At 42.7% G+C, this 21261-nt stretch overlaps 1 protein-coding gene across 1 annotated transcript in view; it reads right to left on the reverse strand.

The window, feature by feature from the left end:
- CCR6 (C-C motif chemokine receptor 6) overlaps positions 1-21261 on the reverse strand; it is a 31615-nt gene continuing 10354 nt past the window's right edge. Inside the window, exons 2-4 of the mRNA XM_046669942.1 lie at positions 18950-19054; positions 2866-2966; positions 1-2766 (exon numbers count right to left, since the gene is read on the reverse strand). Coding sequence (XP_046525898.1) covers positions 1651-2766; positions 2866-2874 — 1125 coding nt within the window. The 5' untranslated portion in view covers positions 2875-2966; positions 18950-19054 and the 3' untranslated portion in view covers positions 1-1650. The remainder of the gene's footprint in view (positions 2767-2865; positions 2967-18949; positions 19055-21261) is intronic.

The raw sequence follows: 21261 nt of genomic DNA on the forward strand, positions 1-21261 counted from the left end.
AGAAATAAGCTTCATTTCTCTGAAGATGTTAATTGTACAGAATTTCCCAGCTGTGCTAATAAGCAAGAAGTTTCTGTGCCGGTTTATAAACCAAACTTAGTTCCATAGGTCGTATCAGTGCGTGGGTTATACCGCAAGCAGCATCAGAGTAACATCTCGATGCTTTGATTTCTGGAGTTGAATGCTAACAGATCTGAAGGATGTGAGACCCCGGGGCACCACGGTCTCCCCCACCACAACGCGAATCTGAAAGAACATTCCTACTTCACACACAAAATAGTTTTATTTTGCAAAGCCAAAACCATGTTTTCAAAATACAGACTTTGAGTTCTAAGATGTCACTTTGAATTTCATATACAGACGTAGTTAAAGCTTGAGAGAACATAGAAAGTTTCAAGTAACGCGTTTGTCAGGATAAAACATGTCAGTATCTTTTGAATATGTGTCTGTGTTTTTGTAATACATGTTGATACTGTTCCACTTATGTTCAAATATGTACACAGCACTTGCAAAATATGAGTTCTATGAACTTTCCACCACGCTGAAGAGAGTGGTTAAAATCTGATTCCATAATTAACCTTAGACTTTAGGTAAAAGCACTAACGATCAGCATCAGAAGCCCACAGGAGGCTGGCTACCCACCAGCTAGTTTGAAGCTCTTTATAACCAGAGTCCTCCAACAGGACCATCCTTCTCCGTCTCCACTGTGGAAAAGGAACGAAGGTTCTTTCCATATTGTTGCAGTGAGGTTCCCTGGCTCTTTATTTTAAAAAAGTATCTGTTTATTTTTTAAAAAAATTTAAAACACCTAACACTTTAAACTGCCCTATAAACTCCAATTTCATTATGATTTGTTCAACACGTATTTATTAAGCCCCTTCTGTATCCTGAGGGACCCCCATCTTTATAGAACCCTCAGTCCAACCGACTTTTGGGGAAGAGTTAGCCATACAGAGAACAGGTTCTCAAGGAAATTCAACAAACACACTTTGCTGTTGGCCCGTTAGAACTTGAAGTGCCTTATCTGTGGGGACGATTGTCACCAATACTTATCCATCCACCTCTTCTGTCTCTTCCTGCAGAGTTTCTTGAGCTTACTTTTCCTCTGCCTTTTACAATCTCATGCTCGTTCAGTGAATCATAGGGAAATGAGAGAAAAAGCAAGCCGGTCGATTATGCTGCTTATAATTAGCAACGGTAAACATTTTGATAGATAAAACATTTAACCTTCTGCCTAAAACAAGTTGCGTGAGGGCTTTCATTTGTTTTTGCCTGTTTGAGTCTGCCAAACCACGTGATGATTTTTGCTATGACCAGAAGAAACTGTGGGCCACGACTGCTGTGTGAATATTTCTGAAAATGTTCACATTTGTAAACAATTCACTTTCATTCCGAACTTCCCAAATCCTGTTCTGTGGAATGCCAGCTGTAAGGTTTCCGAAGTCACCGAGCAACCTGGTCGCCTAAATTGGGGAGACACTACATCTCGGAGCCCACCCACCACCCTGCATACAGACTTATGGAGTCCAGGAGCAGGTGCAGTCCTGACCCCGCAGGAAAGACACCGGCCTGCTTTTGTGTAAGTTCTGCATTTCCCATGCCTTTTGGCCCCATGTCTGTTAGCATGTCCACACCACGCTTCCAGGAACATCACATAGTAAAGGATGACGCGTTATCGTTGTCAATCGTCTCGCTGTTCTGCCTGGAGATGAAGGTTTCTGAGTACAGCCTGGAGCAGGAGAAGCCCTGGGATGTCTGCTTTCTTCTCACACACCACAGGTCCTTCATGATCTTCAGAAAGTAGTTTCTAAACTTCTGACCGATAAATGCATAGAGCACGGGGTTGAGACAGCAGTGCAGGAAAGCCAAGACTTCAGTGATGTTGTTGGTGTAGCCAATCAGCTTTTCGCTGCTGCAGGACCTGTTTATTTTACCCAAGTTGGCCGCGGTCACAAGGAGCACCACGTTATGGGGAATCTGGCAAGCGAGAAACACCAGGACCACCGCTATGATCACGCGGATGGCTTTGTGCCTCTTAGAATTCTGAGCCTGCACTAAGGTTTTGACAATAAACATGTAGCAGAAGATCATAAACACCAGTGGGATGAAGAAACCGAAAAGGAGCTGAAGGCCTAGCATCAGCAGCTTCCACTTGATCGGCTCTGAGGCTGGGGGGTACCTGGGCTCACAGACCTGGCTGTCTTGCACGTTGTATTTCTCATTGAATGTAAAAGTCCAACCGGAGATGAGGATGGACACTGCCCACACAACGAAACAGATCAATTTACGGTGTGCTAATGTTCGCGACCGGAGTCTGAAAGACTTGGTCGCTTGGACAATGGCAACATAGCGGTCTATGCTGATGAAGGTCAAGAGCAGCATTCCACAGTTAAAGTTGATGGTGTAGATACCTCTAATCAGTTTGCACATGGCATTGCTGAAAGTCCACTCGCCAGTAGCATGATACACTGCCCAGAATGGGAGAGTGAGCACGAAGAGTATGTCGGCGATGGCCATATTCAAGAGATAAACATCTGTCATCGACTTGGCTTTCTTATAAAAAGCAAAAGTGACCACCACCAAAATATTGCCCAGGAGGCCAGAGACACATATCAAGGAGTAAGCAATTGGCAAAAATAGCCCAGAGAACTTCCTGACCTCTTGCAAGGAACATAATGTGTCCTCCTCAAATGGATAATCTGAATTATTAGCTGACCCAAAATAATCCTCACTTAATTCGTAGTTGTTGCTGAAATTCATGAGTTCCTGGAAAATGAATGAAGATAGAGTTAGCTGGAGTGCAATGTTCAAGTAGTCAAAACTGACCAAAATCATACCCCCAGACAAAACAAAATAGATGCTTACCCCACTCATGGTGCTACTCGATCTGCACAGGGAATCCAGGCCCCGTACAGAGGATCCAACCCGTCTGACTCACCAGCGGAGATGACGGGAGGGAAGTGAATCTAAGGAGAGAAAGCAAAACACACTCGAGTTAAGACAAAATTCTGAGAGAGCCAGAGAATTGCGTTAGCAGCGTGCCATCCCATTTGAACGCAAAGAGTGCACAGCACGCTATCTTACACAAAAATATTTACTTAGAACAGCTGTCAGCAACCTCTTTCTTTGAAGGGCCAGATAGTAAACATTTTAGGCTCTGCACTTCATATCGTCTCTGTCACAACTACCCAACCCTGACCTTGGAGCTTTACAGCAGTCACAGCGATGACGCAAAGGAATGGGCTGACCTGACCTGGGTGGCCATGGGCTGTAACTTGCTGGCCCCTGATCTGTTGTATAAAGAAGGATGATACCAGCAAAACCACAGATTTTCATCTGCTCAGAAATCTTTGTTCAAAATTCAATTTAATTACGTTCAACGAGATTCCACCGAACAAAATCTATAGAAGTAGAGATATGTCTAGAAAACGCAGAATTTATACTCCTGGCCTGCAAATAGTTTACAATGCAGTTCATCAACTTCCCCATGTGGGTGACTGTGAAGGTCATTCTCAAGATGGACTGAAGAAGACTGTCTGGCCTGGAAAGGCTGTAGGGATGTATGTGTATTTCTTAACAGGCACAGATATTTCCAGTGTGTACTCTCGTTTACAACCACTCATCTGCTGGGGCAGATGCGTCATCGTTGTCAGAAACCAGAGTGTGCAAAGGAAGGTTAAGGCTGGCACAGTGGGGAAAGGCTCCACGCACGGGCCCACTGTGGGTCCTTGGAGAGCAGGCAGGCTCCGGGCAAAGGGCTGTCAGAGAAGGTGACCTCCTGCAGGTGACCGATACGGCCCCAGCTGAAAAGGAACACTGAGCATCGTGTGTTTGTGAAACGGTGCAACCAGCCAAGCCGGGTCAGCTTAACTGTCATCAAACAACCTTGACTTAGCATAAGATGTGCTGGGAACACTAAGAGGGACAATGCACGGGGCCAGGCACGGAAGTTCACCGGGAGAGTGTGAAGGATGGAGCTGGCATCTCAGAGTGAAGGATTCTGAAATCTATCGTTTGAAACTGACTCAAGCAGGAAGGGAGGAAGAATTCTTGGCTCTTCTCAGACTCGCTCATTTTGCTTTATTTGCTGTTGATCATCATCCTACTTTATTATCCCCCCCCCCCCCCCCCCAACCCGATCCTCAGTCCAATCCCTGGCCTCAAATCCTCTGATATTCAAGTTCATTCATTCTCTTCTTCCTCTCTTCCCCCCTACCATGTGGACTGACAAGGTCAAGAAGAAGGAGAAGCACCAGAAAGGCAGGCTTCAGACGCAAGAGCACAAAGGCAAAATACTCCCACAATTCGTCATTCTCTGCCGAATCGGTCCTCACCCACGGAGCCGAGGTGGAACCTGACATTTGGGAGGAGAAGTCGGTATAACACAAGGCTCTCCCTGAAGGACTTTCTGAACACACTTCTGGCAGCATTTGATTTCATTTTGTTGCTTACACAGTCGCGGATGGGGTGGCCTCCACCCCGTTCCTTCCCTGATGCCTGGCACGTCACTTGGAGAGCAAATGTTCTGTTCTCTGTGACTGCTCTGGACAGAAGACTGCGGGGGAGCCGGGGGGAGTCTGGATCTTCTCTGCACTTTTGCACTCCCCTGCAAGGGCACACTTCTGAGGGCTTTAGAGTGTGCAGAAGAAGCATAATTTAAACCTCCCATGGTGCAACAGCTTGTGAGGAGATAAATGCATCCATCAGATGATCAGATTTAACCTGTCAATCAAAACGTGACTGCAAGACTTGTGCTTCCAGCCACATTGGATGAACAGAGACCAAATGTACTCAATTGTATGAAACAACCAGAAAAACCTATAAAATATATTAAATAATAGACTTCAGGCATTGGGTGACAGACATCCCAGGATTATGGTCTCTGACAGAAGCGAAGTGAACAAGGATCTGAGCTCTGGAGGCCCCAGCAGACACTGAAAGCAGTTTCCAAGCTGCAGAGCAAGGGGCCCAAATGGAGAATGGCGATCTTGCCAAGTTGAGGAGACATGGATCAGAGTTCAAAGAGTACAGGCAACTATAATCTGCAAGCATGACAAGAGAAAGAAGGAAGCTATATACAGAGAACTCAGGAGACTGCAGAAAAGTGTCCATGAGAGGAATCGACACAAGACTGGATAAAGAACTACCAGAATGGAGGGGCAGAAAAATTCCCGGAGTTCTCACAGGCTGGAAATAGTTCTCTTCACAGGCAGATTAGCGACAACTTCCAAGTCACAGGGCACTGGATAGCATCCTCAGTAGGGTACCACCTTAGGAGTCAAGGAGCTAAAGTAATCCTGCATTGAATGCTGCTCTGGACCCGCCATGACAAAGCTTGAGAAAAGTGTCAGATGATCTAACCTATTCCAATAATATAACTACATTGCAGAGCAAAGCCCAACATTATGCAGAGAAATACAACAAAATGCAGCTCTCAACAATATAAAATTCATAATGTCTGGCATCCAAACAAAAATTTCTAGACTGCCATAGATTGAATGATTGTGTCTCCATGAAATTCATATGCTGAATCCTAATGTCCAATGTGTTAGCATTTGGAGGTGGGACCTCCTCTCACGAATGGGATTGGTACCCTTATAAGAAGAAACATGAGACGACATGGAAAAAAGGGAATCCTCATCCACTGCTGGTGGGAGTGCAAAGTGGTGCAGCCACTATGGAAAACAGTATGGAGATCTCTCAAAAAGCTAAAAATAGAAATACCGTATGAGCTAGCTTTTCCACTACTGGGTGTTTATCCAAAGAACTTGAAATCAATGATCCAAAGAGGCTTATGCACCTCTATGTTCGTTGCAGCATTATTCACAGTAGCCAAGATTTGGAAGCAGCCCAAGTGCCCATCAACAGATGAATGGATAAAGAAGATGTGGTATATATATATATATATACAATGGAATACTACTCAGCCATAAAAAAGACTGAAATCCTCCCATTTGCAACAACATGGATGGACCTTGAGGGTATGATGATAAGTAAAATAAGCCAGAAAGAGAAATACAAACACCACATGATTTCGCTCAGATGTGGAAGATAAACAAACACATGGATAAAGAGAACAGATTAGTGGTTACCAGAGGGGAAGGGGGTGGGGGGAGGGTGAAAAGGGTAAAGGGGCACATGTGTATGATGACGGACAAAAACTAGACTATTGGTGGTGTGCGCACGATGCAGTCTCTACAGAAACTGATATATAAAAAGGTACAGCTGAAATTTACCCCATGTTATAAACCAATATGACCTCAATAAAATAATTGAAAAATAAATAAATAAATAAATAATCAAAAAAAGAAGAGACACAAGCAAGCTTGCTTCCTCGCTCTCTGCTCTCCACCATGTGAGGACGTGGCGAGAAGAAAGCAAACCAGGAAGCGTGTCCTCATCAGAGCCTGGATCTGCCAGCACCTTCCTCTTGGACTTGCCAGCCTCCAGAACTGTGAGAAATAAATGTTTGTTGTCTAAGCCCCCCACTCTATGGTAATTTGTTATAGCCGCTCCAACTGACTAAGACACAGACATTTAAAGAAACAAGTAAATATGACCCACAATCTACATAAAGAAACAGAAAAATGACAGAGATGATAAGATTCATGGAAAAAGATGCTGCGTTAGCGGCTGTAGATGTTTTGCATGTGTTCAAGAAGGTAGAGGAATGCATAAAGGTGCTGAAGAGAGGAATGAAAGATATTTAAAAAAAGATCCAAATGAAGATTCTACAGATGAAATATAAAATATGTACAGAGAAAAATACACTGTGATTCATACAGATGAGACACTGTCCACATACACAAACCGATTGTGATTCTGTATTGTAGCAACATATGGAAAATTCGGGAATTGAAAGTGAAAAAAAGTAATTATAATAGCATCAAAAACCATGAAGTGAAATACTTATCAATACAATTAACAAAATTTATACGGGATTTACACACTGAGGACTGCAAACCATTGCTGAGAGTAATTAAATAAGATCTAAGTTAATGGAGAGATCTATCGTGTTCAAGATTTAACAATTCAATATTAAGAGGTCAGTTCTCTCTGAATTAATCTACAAACACAACATAATCCAAATGGAAATTGTGGCAGGGTTTTTTTGGTAGAAATTGACAAGCTGATCCTAAAATTTATAGAGAGATTCAAGGGGCTTAGAAACAGCCAAAAGAATTTTGAAAAAGAGAACAAAATTGTAGGACTCAAACTACCTGATTTCAAGACTTACTGTGAAGCTACAATAATCATGACAGTACGGTATTGGTGAGAGGATGGACGTATAATCAATGGGACAGAATAGAGAGTTCAGAAATAGTCTCACACATAAATGATTGACTAATTCTTAACATGCCAAGATAATTTAATGGGGGGAAAACGGTGTTTTTTAATAAATGGTGTTGGAATAACAATTTGATATTTATGTATAAAAAATTGATCCTTACCCCTCATCTCACACCATAGGTAAAAACGAAAACTCAAAATGAGCTGTAGATCTAAATGGAAGAGCTAAAACCATAAAACATCTAGAAGAAAACATAGGAGAAAAATCTTTGTGCCCTGGGGAATAAAAGAGACTTCTAACATAAATTGCAAAAGGCATGAAGTGTAAAAAAATTCATAAATTGTAATTGATCAGAATTCAAAACACCTGCTCTTTGAGAGATACTTAAGAAAATGAAACAAAAAATTAATGAGAAAAAAATTATAAACTTACATTTGACCATGATTGGATCCAGAATATAAAAAGAACTCTTTACAACTCAATATTAAGACTAACAGAGTGACGTCAGCAATATGGCGGAGCAAGCTGTTCCCTTTGTCTCTCCCTGTTTGAATTACAACAAAGTGAACATTCTTTGATCAGTGGAAGATACCCACACAGCACATCAGGTCACCCCAAGAGACTCATGCAGCTATAGACCTAAAGGTGGATGGACTATCCCTGAGGTGTTGGTGGAGACAAGTGAGCACTCTCTGGCCAGCAGACAGCCCAGTACACACGTGTGATGGCTCTCCCAGCTGAAACACCCACAGCACCACTGTGGCCCCAAAGTGGGAAGTGCTTCTCCGTGGGACTGTGGAAGCAGGTGGCAGAAACCCTGAGCCCCTGCATGATTGCTTTCCATTTGGTGGGGAAGCCCCACATGGCTGCTGGGGTCCCAAGGAGTGGCCCAGGCTCGGACAGGCACAGCTGACAGGGATGGTGGCAAGCTCAGAATACACAGCTCCTGCACCCCATCCCCTAGTGGAGGCAAGTGGAACCTGCGACCAGATAATACCCCTATGCAATGGGAAAAATCCACTCCAGCAATCACAACAAGAAGAATAAAATATCTAGGAATAAATTTAACCAAGGAGGTGAAAGACCTATACAATGGAAACCATAACACATGATTGAAAGAAATCTATGATGGCATAAAGAAATGGAAAGATATTCCATGCACATGGATTGGCAGAATAAACTTAGTTAAAATGTCCATATTAGCTAAAGCAATCTACAGATTCAGTGCAATCCCAATCAGAATGTCAATGACATTCTTCATGGGAAGAGAACAAAGAATCTAAACTTCATATGGGGAAACAAAAGACCCCAAATAGTTAAAGCAATCCTGAGAAAAAAGAACAAAGCTGGAGGCATCACAATCCCTGCCTTCAAAATATACTATAAAGCCATAGTAATCAAAACAGCATGGTGTTGGTACAAAAACAGACACATAGATCAATGGAACAGAACTGAAAGCCCAGAAATAAAACCACACATCTACAGACAGCTAATCTTCGACAAGGGAGCTAAAAATATACAATAGAGAAAAGAAAATCTCTTCATTAAATGGTGCTGGGGAAACTGGACAGCCACATGCAAAAGGTTGAAGATAGACCATTATCTTTCATCATACACAAAAATTAACTCAAACTGGATTAAAAACTTGAAGGTAAGATGTGAAAACATAAAACTCCTAGAAGAAAATATAGGCAGTACACTCTTTGACATCACTCCTAGAAGGATCTTTTCAAATACCGTGGCTACTCAGGCAAGGGAAACAAAAGGAAAAAGAAACAAATGGGATTTCATCAGACCAAACAGCTTCTGGAAGGCAAAGGAAATCAGAAACAAAACAAAAAGACAAGCCACCAACTGGAAGAAAATATTTGCAAATCATATACATCCCACAAGGGGTTAATCTCCAAAATATATAAGGAACTCATACAAATCAACATCAAAAAAACAAACAACCAAATCAAAAAATGGCCGGAGGGTATGAACAGATATTTTTTTCTGAAGAAGATATACAGATGGCCAACAGGCACATGAAAAGATGCTCATCATCACTAATCATCAGGGAAATGCAAATCAAAACTACAATGAGATATCACCTTACACCTGTCAGAATGGCTCTAATTAACAAGACAAAAAATAGCATTGTTGGAGAGGATGTGGAGAAAAGGGAACCCTCATACACTGCTGGTGGGAACGCAAACTGGTGCAGCCACTCTGGAAAAGAGTATAGAGATTCCTTAAAAAGTTAAAAATAGAAATACTACATGATCCAGCTATTCCACTACTGGGCATTTATCCAAAGAACTTGAGATCAACAATTCAAAGAGACTTATGTACCCCTATGTTCATTGCAGCATTATTTACAATAGCCGAGACGTGGAAGCAACCTAAGTGCCCATCAACTGATGAGTGGATAAAGAAGATGTGGTATATATATACATTGGAATACTGCTCAGCCGTAAAAAAGACAAAATTGTCCCATTTGCAACAACATGGATGGACCTGAAGGGTATTATGCTAAGTGAAATAAGCCAGACAGAGAAATACAAACACCACATTATTTCACTCAAATTTGGAAGATAGACAAACACACGGACAAAGAGAACAGATTAGTGGTTACCAGAGGGGAAGGGATTGGGGGACAGGCACAAGGGGTAAAGGAGCATATATATATGGTGACTGAGAAATAATAATGTACAACAGAAATTTCACAACATTATAAACTATTATGACCTCAATAAAAAAAAAAAAAGAACTCTTACAACTCAGCATCAACTCAATGTCAATACAGAACTCAGTAAGAAACAGGCAAAATATTTTAAGTCAATTCACCAAAGAAAATACATGGATGGCAAATAAGCACAAGAAAAGATGCTCGATGCATCTTAATGCATTAATTAATGCATTAATTAGCGAAATGCAAATTAAAACTCAAAGAGATATCATTTCACACCTGCTAGAACGGCTAAAATCAAGAGGCAGACAAGACGAGAAGCATGGATGAAGATGAGGAGCCATTGATGCACTTTGGCGGTGGGAATGCAAAATCATATACCTGCTTTGCTTTGAGAAGACAAGGTGGCAGTTTCTTCTAAGTTAAGCCTCGACTTACCAAATGAATCAGCAACTGACTCTTACGTATTCACCCAAGAGAATTGAAAACGAAAGATTCGCACTTAAATATTCACAGCAGGTTTATTCTTAATAGCCCAAAACTGGAAAAAACCCAAATGTCTATCAGCTGATGAACAGATTAGTACATTGTGTTATATCCGTGTAGTAGAACACCTTTCAACAACAACGAGAAACTAATGATACATGCTTCAGCGTGGGTTAATCTCAAAGGTGCTTTGCTGGGTAAAGAGTCCAGACATAGAAGCCCAGGGCCTGCTTTACTCCATTTATACGAAATTCTAGAAAAGGCAGAACAGTAGTAATGGAAATCAAGTCAGTGATTGTTGTGGGTCAGGGATGGGAAGAAGAGATTGGCTGGAAAGGGACGCAGAGAACTTTGTGTGGTGATGGAAAGAAATGTTCCCCATCAGGATTATGATGGTGGTGAGCGTTGGTCCACTAAACCGGATACTTCAAATTGGTGACATTTGTTGTATGTAAATTGTACCTCAATAAAGCTCATTTAAAAGTAACTGCGCATAGTTCCATTTAATGTGCTGTCAACAGATAGCAGATGCTATAGGTCAAAGTCTTCGCTGAGGACTGAGGAGGTTGGAAAAGCTTCACGGGGCAAGTAGGACGGCAGAAGATCACTGAAGGAGGAAAAGATACAGACTGTGGGAAGGGGTGGGGTACAGGTGAATGGGACGGGGGTTGGGAAGAGCAGCAGGAGGAGAAGGCATCAAGTGGGGGTCACAGGAGACTCCCGAGAAGGTGCAGTCAGGGAGCTGCGGAAGAGGATGTGGTTCCCGAGAGGTCAGACCGAATGCCAGACCAAGAGGGTGTCAATATGGGTTCCTTAGTGAGATGGGGTTGGGGTGAGAAGGGGCATAATGACATTCATATCATATGAGGTGGTGTTCATAATGATGGGCATGCAGTGGCAATTAGAAGTTTGCGAGGGATGCCCCGGCATCCTGCGTACTCAATGCCCAGCTGCGCCCCCACTTAAGGAAAATATTTTTTTTTTTAAAGATTTTATTTTTTCCTTTTTCTCCCCAAAGCCCCCTGGTACATAGTTGTGTATTCTTCGTTGTGGGTTCTTCTAGTTGTGGCATGTGGGACGCTGCCTCAGCGTGGTCTGATGAGCAGTGCCATGTCCGCGCCCAGGATTCGAACTAACGAAACACTGGGCCACCTGCAGCGGAGCGCGCGAACTTAACCACTCTGCCACGGGGCCAGCCCCTAAGGAAAATATTTTTAAACCCCACTGTGATATATAATGTTTTCTGAATTCAAATTTAACTCAGTTCAACAACTATTTATGAAACATCTCCTGAGGGTAGGCACTGAGGATGCAAACAAAAATCAAACAGAAGCTCCAAGAAACTGTCATTATAACCATTGTAAACTATGTAATACCAACAAGAATAGTGAAATTTACAGAAAAACAAGTGACTAGCTCTTGGTGAAGAGAAGTTCAATGTCGGGAAAGGCTTTGCAATGATGTCAGCAGGAGGAGCTGGGCTGGTGTCTGCGTCCTGGGGCCGCGCAGGCAGACATTACAAGTTTGGTCTGAATTAAGTCTATTCATGAGACGTGATTTTAATTTCTTTTGATTTACTCTTCTTTCTGGTTAGAATGGCAGAATAAACCCCAATAAGCCAAAATTTGTAAGTTTCATATCTCTTAGGGATAGTGTTATGTACCTGTTGGGTATAAGCAATATGCAAATCTGGATAATGACGAATTTAACGCTATTGTGGTTAAGAACCAGTGTTCTCAAAAAAAAAAAAAAGATTACTGTCAATTTCAGGTGTGTGCCAGTTACCCACGGTGATTGGAAATGATTCAGTGTGCCCCAGACCACTGCTCTTACCACAAAAATCATGTGAATTGTCTTAAGGAAATTGCGTTGGTGACAGATTGGCGTCTGTGCCACCACAACGTGTAAAGAAGCCTATACACGTTTTGTTCAAGTAAATTACCTCCAGTCTTGAATAGCAACGGTCAGCTCTCTGGACTTTCTGTTATGAAAATTGTGATGGTAAAGACATAAAGAAGTTTTAAGCATGGTTTCTGCACTTTGTTTAATGAGCTGAGAGTGAAATATCCTGTTATCTTGATGATGAGATGGATAACATTGTTTGACGAGAGATGACAGTGAATGCATTAAGTCTTTCTTCCATTTCTTGGCAAACAAACAAATCAACAATCGTCAAGCTACTTGAAACAGGAGTCTTGTTCCATCTCGTTTGGAAGGCTCATCATTTTCTTTCTTGCACAGCCTCCTCATCACCACCATCCTTGCTAGATCTTATTTTGAACTCAGTAAATTGCATATAAAAAGCATTTCGCTCAACCGATTCTTAAAATGTACTTTGCTGATCTTTGAAATTTAAATATTTCCTAAGTCAGTGTTTCTCAAACAGATGAGTTTACAAAAACTTCTACAAAATTAGTTGGTAGGAAGGGAATGTTTAGGGCAGACTGTTCTAGATTGCCCTTCGGAGCAAGAGTTTTGAGGCATCTAAGGGGAAATCATATGATACACTTAGAGGTGTTGTTTTATTCGAGGTGGTTTTGCAAAGAGCCTTCTTTGCCAGTAGTCAGCTGTCTTGAGTAAAGCGGTAATTGTTGCCGTCTCAGTGACTAGCTGTCACCACCTGCCTGAGTGTTAACCTCTCACAGGACTTCTTAATCCTGTCAGGCTCCTGGGGTATCAGGCAAGGCACAACGTGGCACTCCACCAAAGGAGACACTGGAAGTTAGGGTGCCTGAGCCAATGACTGATGCCTGTGGGGTTCCAGAGACCAGGCTTGTGTAAGAACTCTCAAAACTCACCTGCAGAGAGAGAAGACAAATGCCTCCAGTTGAGGTAGCGCATTTGCTGTGGATTGTAGGCAGGATGCTGAAGTGTATCGTGAAGAAATGATTGGAGAGCTTGCGGACGGAAGTGGTGAGCACTCAGTCAGCACGGGCTTGCTCACAGCCCTGTCACGGTCCTAGCCTTGGTTGTCATGGTCACTAGACTGCAGATTAGAGAGGCATTGTGACAATTCGAATCTATGATTAAATCTGAAATTTGTAAGTAATCAAGATGTGGAGGTACAATCTAGGTGAGAGTACAGTTATATGGTTTGCTAGTTGTTTGAGTGACTGCCCACATGGTACCACTTCTACCCTCGTTGACATCATGCCAGTCTTTGTCTTCAGCTGTGTGCTGCCCATTATTTTTCTGGATGTTAGGGACAAAAAGAGAGGAGGCAAGCTCATCAGGTCTGAAGATGACAAGAAGCCTAAAAGTGTAATTATTATATTGGTTGGCAGAATCAATGTGCAAAATCTCTGGACAGAATCAATGGGTCAAACCTAGTATGGTAAAATTTTGTAGGGAAAATAGAATCTGCACTTGCATTTGGATAGTCCACTACACAGATGCAAAATGGGAGTTCAGCAGCAGCCGAAATTTTAAGAGTTTTATTGGATAGTAAGTTCACTAAGAGGTGGGTGAATCAGCAGAATGGCCGCAGTTCATCATCTAACCATCTAACCATCTGACTTTACTTTCATCTGGATCGTATTTCCCCATCTCGATGACACATTACTTTCGTGTTTAATAACAGAGGCACGATGCTGATGGACAGGGACAATGCTTGCAGTCAGCAGAATCATGGCCCCAAAGATATCCATGCTCTAATCTGCAGAACCCATGAACTTGTGACTTTCCATGGCCAAGGGGACTTTGCAGATGGACTAAGGGTGCAAACCTTGAGATGGAGAGAGGATCCTGGCTTATCCAGGTGGGCCTGATGGATGGGACTGGTGAGTCCCAGGTGGGACCCATGATTGTGAGTCCTTAAATGTGGAGAATCTTTCCCAGCTGAGACGGAGAAGGAGGAGAAGAGATTCAAAGCGCGAGAGGGACTCAGTCTATTGTTGCTGGCCTTGAAGACAGAAGAAGGGGCCACAAACCAAGCAATGTGGGTGACCTTTGGGAGCTAGGAATGGCCTTCAGCTGACAGCCAATATGCAAATGAGGATCTCAGTCCCACAGCCAGCAAAGAGCTGAATTCTCGCAGCAATTCAATGGAGCAAGGAAACAGATCCTCCTTTAGAAACTACAAAAGAGAGGCAGCCCTTCCAACACCTCGATTTGAGCCCGGTGAGACTGCTATCAGGCTTCTGAGCTACTGAGTAAGATACTGAGCTTGTGATGTTTAAGCTGCTAAGTTTGTGGTAATTGGTCATGGCACCAATAGAAACCTAAAACAGTGCTCGATAAATGTAGCCTGTTAAAATTAATTCAGGTTTAACTTTTAGGCTAAATTATGAAAACTGTAAGGTTTAGAATGAGATAAGCAACAGTCCCATCAACCCGGCACAGGTCAGGTTTACACAATAATTCTGAGTCGAGCTATGGAAAAAAATGACCCACTGGCATCAGCTGTAGCAAAGTGATCATGATGATGAAAAGAAACCACTGCGTATCAGAACTGGACTTGTTTAGCCTAAAAAGGTGAAGGGCCAGGTAGGAATGAAGTTATCAGCTACTTGCAAGGTGGTCATTTGAAAGAGGGTGTAGGCTAACGATCCCTCCCCCCTCCAGTGTAAGAAAATAACCAATGAGTAGAGATCATATAAACAGATTTTGACCCAACCTTAGGAAGAATCGTTGAACAGCTTAGCAAGAATGGCGTTGGGCCACCTCAGGAGATGGTTATCTCTAAAGCAGAGAGGGGCAAGTCGTTACTGAAAATGGGGTGGATCAGACCTCTTGAATAAGAATCTCTGAAGCTAGAGCTCTTTGGGGAGGAAAGGGTTCCCAGCAGCTAGGGACACCAGGAATGATTAACCTTGACCAGCCCGCCTTGGAAACAGGCTAATGGCACTTGGAAAGTACCTAGAAGTCCTTATCTAAAAACACCTTTAAACAAACTCTCCCTGTGTACCTAGATTTCTTACTGCACACAAACATAGATTTTATGGACAGCTGTTGCATAGTACACGGGAGGAGGGGAAGCAGGCACACAGGCAGATTCTACTTGTATGACGAGTGGGGAGCCTTTGAGAGCAAGGTGTTCACATATAGTGTCCACACACTTCATATTAATCTGTAACCAAAACCCATTTTTAGTAAGCTATGACTGATGGTTTGGGGCTCCTCCAGGAAAGGGATGTTTCTCTGGGCCTCACGCTTGTCTGTGTCTTTTGAATCATTAGTCAAGTTTGATGTTAGGTGACATCCATACGTCCTATGGATGTCTGCTTTGATCATTTATCTCTTCACATTCACACAATCTCCATATTATTCAAACGCATATTGATGTGTGAGCACTGGAATGGTTGCTTCATAGAGAATTCCATCATCAAACGACTATACCACTAGAATAGATCGGCATTTACAAGTCCGTTCCCAGAGATGCTCTGGGTAGAAGGTAGGAGGGAGAGAGGAGAGAGGAAAGGAGGGTGAAACATTGCTCTGGGGTTAAATGAGTTTGGGCCATGCTAATAAATGGCTCCTCCTCTTGGACATTTGAATCACAGTTTATTATCCACGGCTCTTCGGAGCCCTGCTTGAGTAAGCACGATCTCCCAGACCTGCTTGCCTCCAGACCCTTTAGAGCCAGTGTTCTTCGGGAAACACTTCGGGAAAAGCTGGCCTAAAGGAGATATTCGCCAATTCATTCCTTCGAAGGCAGGTGTAAGTGGCAGGCACACAGGCTTCTCACCTCTGCAGCTCGCGGTCTCTCCAGTGCTGACACTGCCACTGAGGCGAGCGTGGCGAGAGGTGCCACCAAGCCAAGCGGGTTATCCATCCTCAGGCAGCAAGCTGGTCTCCATGCCGGTGTCTGCCTGGGAGGGTATCCAATCCCTCACAAATTGCTTGAGACAGAAATTATGCCGGCCTCGGGCTACCTCCTGATTGATTCTCTTCTCACCGTGGATATACTTGGAAACCAACTTTTATTAAAAGATACATCTCTGAATGGCTTTTCTTCCTTTTTTAGAGGCGTATAATGAAAAGTTAAACCTTCATGTGACTTTTGCATTTAAGGTTTAAAACCATGTATATATATGTATATTACCCTTTTAAATGAAAAGCCAGTGTGCCACCATCCTAAGGGTAATCGTACACACAGGGTAAGTGGGAACAGCTTCTGCCTTTCCATGTTAATGTTTCAAAGATTTTGTTGCCATGCTTGAAAACAAAGTGTTACTTTAAGAATAACAATGTGACAGAGTAGCATTTTTAACGCAGTATTTAAAATATGAACTTACTTTGTTGCAACAGAATAATTTGGCTGCCTAGTACCATTTTTACTAGGTACAATGGCAAAAGAGTCTCAGAAACTAACCGCTAATTGGTTAATTCACTCAAAAATGAAAGAACACCTAGTAATATGCACCCTGAAAAGCAGAACCAGCCCGGTGAGCCGGAGAACAGGGTCATAACCCTGACTGTGCAGTTTAAGAAACACGAGGCTGTGCTCCCTTCTTGCCACACAGCCACACTCATCTCCACCAGGCCTTCCACGGTGACTCAACTTCGTAGAAAACCATTTCTTTGGACTTTGATGGCTTTGTGAATTGTCTAGTCAAACGCGGACGACCAGCGACAGGTGGGAAACAGTTCAAGTCCTTAGTAGCAAGCATCTTAACTGGCGCCAGTTGACTGAGGATACAGTCTTCGGGAGACAAATTACAAGTCGGCTCTCTGGTGGGACCAGCAGAGGTGGCAGCAGACAGAAGGACAGCAAAAGGGAAGTGGGGTCCCCCAGAGAAGAGAGAAGGAGCCTGACAAAGCAGAAGGGAGTGGCTGACAGACCAGCTCTCTTTTGTTGGTCCATTTGGCCAAGGGCAGACATTACCCAAGAAAATTAAGTACGGGGAAACCGTTAATAATATTTATCAAAATATTATCAGCAAGGAAAACTGTGTTAAAGTTTTAATTTAAACAAACTCCATAACAAGTTGACAGCTTGTTAAAATTAAAGCAGAAAATTTTAAATCGATGCTTACTTTCGTAAATAGTGATGGCCTAACGAGACAAGGAACGAGAACTAAAAAAGAGTGGGTATATGAGCGTGCATATGTGTGTTAGGCTATGTGTGTGCATGTATGTGTATGCATGGGTGTGCATGTATATATTATGCATGTGTATATATGTTATGTGTGTGCATGAGTGTGTGAGTGTGTAAATGTGTTATATGTGCATATTTGTGTGTGTGCTGCAAATTAAGTTCTAATTACATGCTCGGCATTGGGACCACTGCTTTGTATCTATTCTTTCAACCTCATAAAAACCCTTCAAGGTAGATGTTATACCCATTGTATAGATGGGAAGACAGTGGCTCACACAGGGCTCTGAGTAATAGTGATACTTTTCATATCATCTCTTACTCACCTTCTAATTCACTTTGTCTGCAGCAAGTCTTACTGAAGGGCTGTAAAATTCCCACAAGATCTTAAATAATAACTTTATTTCAATACCTTTTATTGATATCAGATTCTCATATACTGCAACGGTAGGTATTTACTAAATTTATGTTCTCTTAATTCATTTGAATCATGAACACACAGTTTTTTATCCTTTTTTAGATAAACCTCAGTGGAGCTGAAACTTTACGCTGGCTTCCTTCTGCTTTTGAATAAGAGTGGTTAAGAAAGAAGCCAAAAGGTTTTTTCCAGTGATTTGTATATAAGTTTTTTTTTTTTCCTTTTGGTTCCTTTTGCTCCTTTGGAAGCTCAGATTGACATTTTCTTTTTTATTTGCAGAAATTATACCTTCAATCACTTCAAGAATGGCTTGAATTCAGACCTTGCATTTATCTCTTTCTTTAGAGTGCTGATCTCTACAACATCTATTTTCTGCTGCTACAAGGCTGTGGAGGTAACCTGTGGCAAGCTCTCTTAAAGATCATTATGTATTATTCTTTTATGGCCATGAGACAGCAGTTTCATGATCATTATGGCATTTGCAGCCTTTATCAGAGCTTTTCCTGTAATGCACTGAGTCTCATAAAAACTTCCCCCCATCAATGTTTCTTAAACAGCTCTCCTTACAAGCTCCTTCCCACTCAACCTCCAGCTGTTCGAGACGCTCACTCATTACCTTTCATCGCATAGATCACTTTTAGCAGTGCCTCCAAAATGTTTCTTAGCTTATTTTTTAGCTTTTCAAAATCTTTTCATGCACTTTGTTAAATAAAGAGTTGCATATCTCTCCAGATATCGATATTTACCGTATGAACAAGCAAGGCCAAAACCATCACCTGTGTTCTCATGCAAGGCGATGATTATCAAGTCACATATGGTACATTTAGAGGAAAAGCGAACTTCTTGAAAACACTGTACTATCATTAACCCTATAAGGTCAAGGTATTCGTGAAGGTAAGAATGTTTTATTAAGTGTTAACACAGTCAATATGCCAGAATTCTGGAATTCTTAAGAGAAACAATTCCACGTCCAGTACTTCCTAGACTCAGATATTACAGAATTTAAGGCATTTTTGAAAGGAGTGAAGGTTGTAAAGCCAAGCTCACCTTGAGAGATGCTGTGATCCGAAGTGAATTGTTCTGTTATGCTCCCCTCAGTGATGTTCCAGGAGCCCACATCGCCAATGTGAGTCTCTTACCAAGATGCACTTTCTAATGGTCATTAAGAAAAAGGCAGTGAGAGACCAGAACTGGCCAAAAGCAAATTGCTGAATTGAAAAATTGAAAGTACCACTTCCTACTTAAAAGTAACGCCTATTTGCCCAAATGCAGATGGTTAACCATGTATATCCTGTAGGTTATAAAACCATCATATGACTCCCTGGAAACAAAGTCAAACCAGGAGCAAAAGTGATGAGGACGGAGAGCCCTGGGTGTGGTAGTTCCTCTGGAGAATGACTCTGTGAGTTGCTTTTCAACTGAGTTTGTACTCAAACGTTCACACTTCTTTGCCTAATTATCTCTGTGGGCAAGGACACTTTGCAAGCTGCCTGGAAGATTTGAAAATGTTGAGATAAGGCCACGTGAGCACTGTGGTTACTGATGCAGCCTCTGACGCCTCTGTTCTCAATTCACCCCAAAAGCTGTGCACCCACAGATAAGTTACTGACCCTCTCAATGCCACGGTTCCCTCCTCTGTAAAATAAAGACCGTAATGTTTCTAACCTCACAGTGTCGTAAGAAATGACTGGTCAGTCCAGGTAAGGCAGTTAGAACAGTGCTGGCACAGAGTGGGTCGTCAGTAAATATTAGCCATTATTGTATCATTTGAGATCGAAGACACCCCGTGTGGTGGTGGATGTTAACTCGACTTACTGTGGCTGTCATTTTGCAATATATACAAATATTGAATCATTATATTGTACACCTGCAACTAATATAATATTACATGTTAATTATACCTCAATTAAAAAAATAAACATTGGTCCCTAAAAAGCCAAGCACATGATCATTATGAGATGACGGGTGACAAATCTAACGTGTGCCCTGTCATTCAATCTAACAATTGATGATTCATTTGGGGAACCCATTTTTAGGTGTGAATGGTTAAAAAAAATTTTAAAAGGGGCAAAGAATTCTGGAGTCATAAAGGTCTTCCCCATCATAAATTGTTTCTGTCAATCAAGTCTTAAGAAATACAGGAAGATTTATAGCAAAGGGACCTGGAGATCAATGAAAGCAACCCTGGGTTGATTCCCACCTTCCCTCCTTCGGAACCCCGTGCCTCCTTTCACTTGTGAGCTGGCCAAGAGCTCACTGCTGCCCGTGGCTGACCCTCTGCTTTGTCTCGATGAAACATTGGTCAGGCTTCTCTCCTTCCTGCAGATCCCTGACCCAGCTTGTCCCCCAAGCCCTAGTGAGCCCTGAAGAGTGGAACCTGCCCCCTCGTCAGCCTTTCTTGGGAATCCACTGACCACAGCCGGACCCCTTTCCTGGCAGACCCCATTAGTCATTTCCCTCCAAAGAGTCCACTCATCCATTTGCCTTCCTGGACCCTGTGGAAGAAAAGTCTTTTTCTGTCTGATTTTGAGATGCCTGCAGACCTCACCACTACAGGGCACCTGTTGCGATGGTCTCTTCCCCGCTTATGATAATCCTTTTGAATAAAAGACTCTTCTCACTAAGTCCTGAGTTGTTTTTCTTTGAAAGAGCATAAGATTCCCCTCCACAAGGGATGCCCAGTCCTCTCTTCTGTTTGAAGAGAACCTTCCATGTGACTTCCCTGGTTGTCTCTGACCTGGAACTGGCTGATCATGGGATGGAGAGAAGGAGAGAAAAGGAAACACCTCTTTTCTGCCCTTCCCACTGCCGCCTTGTCATCATCCCTCTGTCCTCACCTCCACCGGCTCCACTGAGGTTCTGCTTCTTGCTGTGGAAGGAAGCTGCTAAAAGGGCTGCCTAGGGGCCCCAGACTCCCTGTGGAGGAACATGCAGGCCACCTGTGGAATTTGGGGACACACACATCACACATTCTCTAGCTCCATCCTTTCTACCTGTTCCCTGAACCTCCCCTTCGATGGTCTTGTTTAGCATGAAGGTGAGAAGGTAAACCCTTTAGAGCTAGTTGTAGCCCTGGATTTGACCTGCCTGAAAAAAAGGAAAACAGGGGCCAGCCCAGTGGTGCAGAAGTTAAGTTCGCACATTCCACTTCAGTGGCCTGGGGTTTGCTGGTTCAGATCCTGGGCATGGACCTACACACTGCTCATCAAGCCATGCCGTGGTAGGCATCCCACATATAAAGTAGAGGAAGATGGGCATGGATGTTAGCTCAGGGCCAATCTTCCTCAGCAAAAAGAGGAGGATTGGTGGCAGATGTTAGCTCAGGGCTAATCTTCCTCAAAAAAAAAGAAAAAGAAAAA

Source organism: Equus quagga, chromosome 8 (assembly GCF_021613505.1).
Source record: "Equus quagga isolate Etosha38 chromosome 8, UCLA_HA_Equagga_1.0, whole genome shotgun sequence".
Taxonomy (NCBI): Eukaryota; Metazoa; Chordata; class Mammalia; order Perissodactyla; family Equidae; genus Equus; species Equus quagga.